Source organism: Aptenodytes patagonicus, chromosome 3 (assembly GCF_965638725.1).
Source record: "Aptenodytes patagonicus chromosome 3, bAptPat1.pri.cur, whole genome shotgun sequence".
Taxonomy (NCBI): domain Eukaryota; kingdom Metazoa; phylum Chordata; class Aves; order Sphenisciformes; family Spheniscidae; genus Aptenodytes; species Aptenodytes patagonicus.
Window position 1 is genome coordinate 53842976 of NC_134951.1, and position 9719 is coordinate 53852694.

The 9719-nt window shown below is 41.0% G+C and overlaps 1 protein-coding gene across 1 annotated transcript; it reads left to right on the forward strand.

Moving 5' to 3' along the window:
- The first annotated feature begins 403 nt into the window (after nucleotides 1–403).
- On the forward strand, nucleotides 404–9104 carry LOC143158864 (putative uncharacterized protein C6orf183). Its single transcript, XM_076335317.1, has 8 exons — nucleotides 404–540; nucleotides 2096–2168; nucleotides 2502–2612; nucleotides 3690–3884; nucleotides 4542–4704; nucleotides 7305–7462; nucleotides 8544–8696; nucleotides 8994–9104. Exons 1-8 carry the CDS (start codon nucleotides 404–406, stop codon nucleotides 9102–9104), a joined length of 1101 nt encoding a protein of 366 aa, XP_076191432.1.
- The last annotated feature ends 615 nt before the right edge of the window (nucleotides 9105–9719 follow it).

The following is a 9719-nucleotide window of genomic DNA, read 5'->3' on the forward strand; positions in this document are numbered from 1 at the left end:
TAATGTTTAATTACCTAAACTTTCTGAAGTGTCCTTAAGAAACTGGGTGAAGGAGGGAGCAGATGGCATTTATTAGTGGGATGCAGGAGGATACTTGAAAATGTTTGGCCCAAAACAGTTTTTCTCCTATTTTCCTCAGGCTGGCAAACAAAATGGGAAAAATCACATTCACCCAGTTCTGTTCCTGATATTAAAAGAAAAGTCTTCTTGTTAAAGGAGATGCTGAATAAACAATTCTTTAATGAAGTTGCTACGTATTATACATTGTCTATACAGGAGTGGGAATTTGTGCTTTTTATGTGGACAGTTCTCCAGGTCCAGAGTTCACAAGTGATTTGCTCTTGAGAAAGGAGCTTCTTCTTGACTCCTTTGTCTTTTGGTCTGCCAAACTTAAATAGGCAAAATGGATGAAGTATACCAGATCTCTTCTACTGAGAAGGTCCAGCAGCTGGAACAAGAACTAGCAGCACAGCTGGCAGAGCTGAAGGCAGAAATAGAAGACAACGGGATACTCCAGGGAATACCGAGTAGGGCATACAGGTAACAAGAGTTTGCTGGGGAATGAAGGAGAGCATGAGATTATAGCAATGCATTGCATCTCTTCTTGGGTTTTTTTGGTCATGATACAAAAGTCGTGTTCTGTTCAATTTTGAGACCTGAATACACACATGGGAGCCAGGAATAGCAGCTTTTTCATTGTGTATTTACCACAGAATTACGGTTGAAATGGAAAACAATGTCAAAACATAAACTAAATTGATTTCATGTTGTATATTATAAGCAAAACTTTAAATCTCCCTAGCATGTCAAGTATTTCCTTCTTACAGTGAAGAGGAAGTATCTTCAGACATAATGCTGGGATGTATAAACAGAATGGTCACAGGTAAGAGGGCCACTCTTACTTTCCTCAGCGATGATGAGATGCAAGCTATGACAATGTACCCAGGTACATTGGCATGATGCTTCAAGGAAGCTGTAGACCACCTGGAGAATATGTGGAGGAAAACAGAGATGAAGAACGCTTGACTAGGACACTTGAAACAAAAAGGAAAGGAGCTGGACTTATGTCTCCACTCTATTTTCGCTAGATCATAAGTCTTCTGACACATGGGAGATTGCTCTAAAGATGAAGGGAATAAACTTCTGTTTGCACTTATGAATAGGACAGAAGATAATGGGCTAAAATTGAAGCTTTCCAAAGATAGTGTAAGTTAAACACTGATATCTAGACTAGGAGGTTGCTGACCATCCGTGATGGCCATCTGCCTTTAAGAACAGGATAGACAAACACCTTTAGGGAGCAGATTTACTTTTTCCTGCCTTAGAGCAGTGGAAGTGGTAGATGATCACAAAACCCCTCCTGGTCCTACCTCTTTAGGGCTCTGAAGTGTTCCAGCACAGTTTCCTGTGTATTGCTTTTGGACAAGACGTAGGAGCCCTTTTTGTTAATGGTCCAGTTTTCACCTATGTTTTTAATTTTTATGCATTCATTACATTAAAATTATGTAATGTATGCTTCCTGTAAGTATATTGATCATAGAAGCATAGAATACCTCAAGTTGGAAGGGACTCATAAGAATCATTGAGTCCAACTCCCTGCTCCTCGCAGGACTACCTAACACTAAACCGCATGACTAAGAGCGTCGTCCCGACCACTTCCCTAGGGAGCCTGTTCCAGTGACCGACCACCCTCTCAGTGAAGAACCTTTTATAAATGTTGATGCGTGAGAGTTAAAAAATAGTTCTCCTCCAGAAGTTTTCTTAGGCCCTCCTTCTGTGATACGGGCATATGAGGAAGGAAGTTGACTAAATTGTGAAGGATGCTTGTCAAGGAACTCCACTGCATAGTTGTGGGTTGTCATATGTGTCCATAGGATTGTCAAGCATCCAGATGGACTTTTTAAGGGCTTTGACTAAAAGATAGAGGTGGAAGAAAACAGTTTGCCAAAAAAAAATCCGCTAATTAAATAACTTCTGCTGCTTTAATATAGGATTTTCATACCGTTAAACTTGCTTACTGTTAACTTCACCAGTAACTATACCAGCTTGTATGTAACAGCCTGTTGAACGTTTGGGGTTTTTTTTTTTCCTGCAGTTCTGTTGCAATTCCAAAGGATGCATCTTATTTCAGAAAAGAAAGGGAGGTAATACTGAAGAAAGGCTTACAGGTAGGTAGCTAAAACATACACTGGCTTAAAAAAAATCTCTTTGCTCTTTACCAAGTAGTAACCGAAAATTAAAATCAGAGAAAGTGATATGTTTTTTGGAATCTGGGCACGGAAGGACAGAATGGGAAGGGTTGTAATGTTGTTTGCACGTTAGTAAAGCAGCATAACCTTTTTCTTATTTGAATAATAATGTGGACCTGGCTCTGCAGCGTTTGTTTATGTGACAACTCCCAATTAAATTCAAAGCCTAAACATTTTTCTGTATTTACCACTTTTTTTTTTTTTTAATATATCCTGAAAAAGAGATCTATTCAGCATGTGCTCCGTTTGCAGGTGACAGAAGCAAAACCTCTTGTTATTCAGGCTGATGTCATGCAGAGGGAGTTAGAGAGCTGCTGGAGAAGGGAGCATACAGCAGCAAACTTGCCTCTGCTGCTGCACCAGGTAAGGCTCCCGCTTGCTGCGAAGATCCAGGAGCTTTCCTCTGGCCCAGCAGGTTGCACTGTGCACATTTTAAAATAATAAACGGTATGCAACTCCTCCCTGAAAACGCATGAAACTGTCAGTGCTTGCAGTTTCCTTGTGCGATGCGAAAATTTCCTCTTTGTCTCTTTCTTTGAAGGACAGGAGTCTAAGCCAGGTCAGATGGGCTGGGACAAGGTTCTCCTCGTTCCCTGATGCTTTTGTGCTGTTCCAGTACGTCTGTGTTGTGGGTTATTTTTATTTTCATTTTCAAAGTGGAGTTCAAATTTCTAGGTCCAGTGGACTGAATTCTGCCGTTTTCCTTGTATTAACTGCTTTTTTTCATTCCCACAATAATACTTCCACTGGGACAACTTCGGGGAAGTACCCTTCGTGGATAAATATAACAGTACCACTGGTCTTTGGTGACTGATTAGCTGTTGCTTTGGTGTTATTCTCTGATGCTAATGATGATCTATATGCTGCTTAAGTTTCCTATAATGTTAAGCTGCTGTTGTTTACAAATGTGTGATTTGCTGGTTATTTCTGATTTTATTCAAGTTTTTTACAGACAGAATTACTCAACTAGTCCAGAGTAAATATTTGCACATGCTTAGATGGAAGAGATTTTGTACGCACAGCAGCGTTATTGAACAGCTTTATCCTCTCTATCAGGTAGGAACCAAAACCTAGGATCTAGCACGTATGTATCTATCACAGTAGCTGTTCATGAAAAACAAAGTGTTAGCAATGGCTTTTTTCCCACCCAAATAAAAAGCTATTAACGTTAAGGGTAATTTTTCTCTGGACATTCACTCTCAGCTGTCTGCTTATCGTCAGTATTAGCTGCTCAGAGGGATTCACTATTTGGACTGAAATTCCGTTTTCCTCATTGGGTTGGAAATACCATTTGTAAGCATTTAGGAGGGAAATAAACCTTCGTGATTACTCTCAAACTAGGATCCCTCATGCAGTGGGAATGCAATGGCCTTCTAGCTAATAAGGGAAGAAGATGCAGAAATGCAAAAATGACAGTGTCTCTTTTATACACATAAACAGAAGCGAATTAGTCACATCATGGAGGAATACAACGATGCAGTTCAGAGGGCTGCAAGACTTTCAGCGGCAAGGGAGAGTTTCCTGACAGGAAAGAAAAATCCGGTGACTGTAGTGACACAGGAAGATCTGATGATTTACACCCGGTGGTTAGTGTGTCACCTACACTCTCTGAAGGGCATTCACCGTTTTCTCCAGGTAAGACGAGCATTTTTTGAGCAGTGAAGTATAATTATAAAACGTTCAAGTCTTGAATAAGGAAGTAAACTGAGGAAGATCAAACTCAATGTAAAAGAAATCTGGAGGTTTGTAGGTAATGAGCTGGACTGCGAACATATGACTTTCAATTCTTTTAGCAGATTGATTTTACTAGAAAGGAAATACTACAATGACAAAGCTGAATTTAGGTAAGTGGAATAATGAGCTCCCTGGGTGCAGTGTAGATAGTGTTGGGCTGCTTGGATTTGAGGAGATCCAGGACGAGAAGGAGAAAGCTTGGAGAGACTTTTTTTCTGTATTATTACTGTGATGATGTTTTGATAGAGCAGGACACTCTCAAGGGGCTGAGTCATCTCAATGAATAGTGTGTAGGCTTGAGGAGTATTTGTTCGTTTAAGCACCACCTTTCGAAAACAAATCTGAATACTTCCTTATTTTATCTAGTTTCTTTAATGATTTTATTATATGAGTGCTACAAGTCATTGACAGTGAATAAACTTCTGGAATTATACACAATGGATAACTATGGTTTGTTTTTTCTCTTTTGTGTTTTATTTTATTACTAAATTTGCAACTGAATAGTTTGTATGCTTTCTAAATGACTGAGAATAACAACGGATATGTTCTTACCTCTAGGTTCTCCAGCATTTGCCTATTTCTCACAGAATGAATGTGACTGATGAGAAACGTCCTGACATGGTCCAAGACAGCTGGGACAAATTAAGAAGTGCTTTTGACAAGAATTCAGATATTTTTAATATTGATGTGTTTCCCTTTTCAAGAGTTTTAAGAAGAAATGGTGAGAAACTATCAGCTTTCTTTTAAAACCACAAGTCCTACAGATAATGCATTTGTTGATGTATATTCTTTGAGAAAGGTCAACAGTGCAAATGTTGCCATTCTTGGTTTGTATGCTTGAGAAATTTGGAGTGTGGCTTTTAAAGTCAGCAAGAATCCTGGAAATCTGGTGTCCAAATTCCAGAGTGCGGAGCCCTGAATCTGCAGTGGTCGCTCCTCTGGCCTTACTGTGCCCTGGGCTGCAGAAACAGGCGGTTCAGAAGGATACTTGTGGGATCAGCTTGGTGGAGAATCCGGGATGTTGTCCTGATTATGCCAAACCCTGAAACTCACCCTTCCAACTTTCTGCACGAATATTATTTAAAATATTTCTGTGGGTGGCCTGTTTCTAGAGAAACTAAAGGGGAGAGCTGTTGTTCTAAGACTTATACTGAAGTATCTCTAGAAAAATCTCCTTGTCGTTATTTTCCAGTTCTCTTTCCTTTTGAAGGAAGGGAGGGAGTGATGTTGCTTATGTAGAGTTACCTGTGTGAATGGTAGTTAGCAAGCAAGGCAGCATTCCTGTTGCAGAGTGTTTAAATCCAGTGATTTAACCCATGCTTTTACAGACAGGGTGGGAACAGTGTGGAACTCTAGGAGCTCACAGGATTGTCTCTGGAAAAGCACAACCCCTCTCTCCTGGGGACTAGGCAGGGTGTACGCCTCTTCCTTGCAGTCGAGAAGTGGGCTGGCCAGGGTGGAGGAACGAAAAGGGGCTGTGACTTGTCCTCCCCGTCTCCTTTCTCCACTGAAGACCTCTACCACAAGGGGTGTACCTGTGGGTCTGCATAGGGGGAGCAGAGCACAGCCCTGGCCTGGAGTGGCACTGCCCAACCAGTGACAACTGGTCAAGAACAGTGAGAAGGAAAGTGCAGATTTACCTGGGTCAGATAAGGGGCCTTTAGCCCTTAGTGGTTTAACTAAGCTCTAACTGGTCTAACTGGCTGTACTGGTGCAGCCGTCTTTCACTCCTTAGGCCCAAGGGCGTCTCAGGTAGGGCATGCTGGGGAGATATGGCAGCACTGCCCCAGGAGTACAGCGCTAGCGGTGTTAAGGTGCAAGGAGGGGAGAGTTAAACTCTTCTCTCCAAACGAAGCCCCTTGAACAGGCCAATGTTTCTCTCATGTGAGCAGGATAGGAGAGGGAAGGATGATCTGTGATCTCGGGTGCAGTAGGCTAATGTATGGAGAAGGGTGCAAGACCTACAATGTTATAGAGTTCACCTGAGCCATTCATTTTGCCATGGAGTAGACCTTTATTGGTATTAAAAAGCAACTCAGAAGTGCTCTAGCTCATTTTGATCTTCAGTATCTAGTTATCTAATATTTGAGGAACTGTATCATATTACCATCATATGCTTCATTCATCTGCTATCTAGATCTGAGCTTTATAGATGAAACAACAGAATGAGTAAACAAGACATTAAAAACAAATCTGAAGTAAAGCATGGAATAGAAATGCAGATGGCCTTTTATTGCTGAAACAATGAGATAATAAGTTAGATTACATGTAGTTCCACTAAACCCCAAGAATTTTGCTGAACTTTAGCAAACTGTAGCTTACCTATTAGCATCTTTGCATGTATCAGCAGTACCCATCAGCACTGGGTAAAGGAGAATCAGTTGATACTTATTTGGACTTTCAAAAATCTTTGGAAAAGAAGTAGCAGACAAAGTGCTGCTGTTTGTTATGGCTTGGCCTGAGACAAAAAAAAAAAAGAAAAAAAGCAATTGGAATAATGTCCACATTTCTGTACAGAAAGATGATGGCATAGGGCAAACAAAGATTCTGTATAAAAAACAGTGTTAAACATACTTGTCAAAGAGCTGAAAAAAGAGAAAAAAAGATGACAAAACTTAGAGGAACACAGTCGGTTTTGTTGTTCAAGGATGAAGGAATACCTATATCCTCCAAAGCCTTGAGCAAGCCTGAGATGAAGTAAAGAAGGAGGAGAAGACATTTCAGTTCTTCTAAAAATGGGTGCTATGTTGCCAACAGGCTCTTCAACACTGACACCAGGCCAAACGCAGCCATCCCCAGTACAGCCTTGTTTCAGAAGTTTGCGGTAGCAGCATCATGCCAGAATCAAATACTGGAGGAGTGATAACCCTGAAATAGTAACATACTTGAAGTTCTTGTGGGATGTGAAGATTTGGGAGGTGTATGTGTGTGTGAGAAGAATGTTGTACACCCCTGAGCCACGACTCTGTTCAGGCAGTAGGATTTGTTAGTTGGCGTCCTTTCTGGGCTGGAAGATAGGCACTACTCCAAGGACCGTGGAGGTGCCCCGACCTGCCACAGCTGTTAGTCTTTCGGGGTCTGGTGGAAGGCCCTTTCTTAAAAGAAAAATGAAAATAATAAAAATCCATACAACGTGGGTTCCCCCACCCCCATCACATTCCATTCTCTGACATACTTCTGCTTCAGGACAAAAAAAGGGGAATGACATCATTGCGTGGATGCAAAGCAAAAGGCACTGACAGCATTGCTTACAGTCATCTTGCAGTCATGTTGCTTAAAGTGTTGATGTTCTCCAGCTGGTCTGATGATGGTTTTTTGCAGAATCCTGCCACAAGGACACTGGATTCACTTTGCCCCGGCACAGCACTGAAACCGAGGAGCTGAAACCTCAGCTCCAGCTTCTGCTTTCTCATTTTGGTATTAACTACAACCTTAAGGATCTCAAGAACTCAGCTGATGAGATGGAGCTCTTTTCCCTGGTAACTGAAATGTAGTTCTCAATACTAAAAAAACAAACCAAAACAAAAAAGTAAAAAAAAAAAGTCTTTAAAAGTCTGGAAGGAAGTTCCATTTATTACAAGTCAGTGTTTTGCGTCACAAAAAAATAAGATTGTGGGTATTTTTGCTCTTGACAGTAAGCAGCAGAAAGGCCCGGCTCGCTCTCACTAAGCTATAGTAACTGCTGACGTTCATATTCTCAGCGTCATGGCTCTGAGTCTGTACCTTTGTTCTCCCAGCTCTCACTCGTGCTTTTTGTGCGTTTTTCTCGAGTTTTCCTGCCCTTGTTTGGTGTCTCCCCGAGCAGTGGTACTTCCACTAGAGGTCGGCTGCGACACACCGTCGCCCAGGACCTCGCCGAGCCTCCGCAGCTCAGGGGTTACCAGCAGGAAAACGTTGGGTTTTGTCTTTTCTGCAAAAGGCAAAACCAACTGATAATCTCCAGCGTGTGTCCAGGGTCCAAAAGAGACGCATAACTGTTAAACGTAAATAACATACTGCTTTTAAATACATGGCTTGCCTTACAAATCACGCCTTGTATGAGAGCAGGTGGTACAGCTGAAAAGGACAAAGGTTTGGTTGCATAAACTGGTCTGTAAGTGTGTCATCAAATTAACATTTGACTAGTCCAGCTGAACTCACTGAACTATCTGAGATAAGGAAAGGCAGACGTGTTTACACAACTAGGCAATGATGTAAATTACCTTCATTGTAGGCTGGCAGTGGCTTATTCTTTTTTGAACAGGATTTTCAAAGTACATCTTCTAGGCTAATACTATTCCTACCGAAGCCAGTGATAATAAATTTGCTACTGACTTTGACTGAAAGAGAGTGTTTTTGAAAATCCTGGTCTTCTTTTTGGAGGCTCCAGAGTTAACAGCCGGGAGTTTCATTGTGTCTGCTGGAAAGGAAAGAAAACACAGGACCAGAAAGTCTCCTTTGTCACTTTATCACTCCATTTATTTATTTATTTTGGCTGATAATATGCAGTATTACTTTGCTATAGGATTTAATATCCAGCTTGGGAAATTTATAACAGTACCATCTCCTTTTATGCTTTAGGTTGTCCAAAAATTTAGAAGCGTCTTCTGCAAACAGCAGACGATGAGAACGTTTCCAGTTTATGACACAGAGGTTTCTCGGTCAGAGAACTGGGGCGTGCTAGATCCAGCCAGGGCTTTGAAAAAGAGAGCTAACTGGATCCCTTTTTTAAAGGTAATTATGAGGAACTTTCCTTTTTTAGTTGTGTTAGTCCTAATCAGTCTTCAGGATGTACCAAGATACATTTCAGCAATTAAAGTCTAAAATGTTCTTTTGACAAATAGCATGATGATTTTTTCAATAATACAAGCCTTATCAAACTACTATATTTCTGTATAGTCAAGAGCCCCTTTTCATGTCTGTTGAAAATAAAAAGTGAATGTATTGCACTTTCTTTACTAAATATTGCCTCCTATACCGAAAACATGTAGCGATATTCATAAGTTTTGTGGTTACTTTTATGTCAACCAGATTAAGCCTAAAGTAGATCCCTGGCAGCAAAAGCTTTTGATAAAACTGAAACAATGTAAAAAAGTGGATAAGCTGATGGACCTTCATTCAAAATTTGTAGAGGTAATATAACTTAAAAAGTGATTTTAATTTATTTATTGGACACTTCTAGGGAAATTGAAATCTCTAGAGAAAGGTTGCCTCAGGTTTATGTATCAAGTGTATACGCCGGAATTCATTAAAGATCCATTACTAAGGTGCTATAGAGATTTTTTTTCTCCCTCTTTCTCAGTTCAGTGGTTTCAAAAGGCAGTTTGAACACTTGCATAAGTATTCAAAAGCTCTGAGGTTCACTTAAGTCAGGTCAAAAATCAGCCCCGGAATTTGTGTCAAAGGGATTGCTCAGAACAGCCTTCTTTTTAATGTGACCAAGGTTCAGATCTGTGCTCAAAAGACAAGGAGAGATGCTCCAATAGCGAGGTACAAGCCTAAAACTTGGTAGGGCACAATGTGTCCCAGGGAGAGGTTACTGAGTGCCTCTATTTTTTTTCTAGTTTCACAGGTTCTCTTGATTCTGGTGATATATTGCCATTTTTGGCCATTTTGAGGATGTCCTGCAGGACAGCTCTGTCGAGGCTGCCTGCCGTCCAGCCTCCTTGGAAAAATGGCAACGGGCATTCAGGGATCAGGCCTGCTTTGCATCCACAATGAGCCTGAGGCACCCCTAACACCTCGCACCATTGTCTT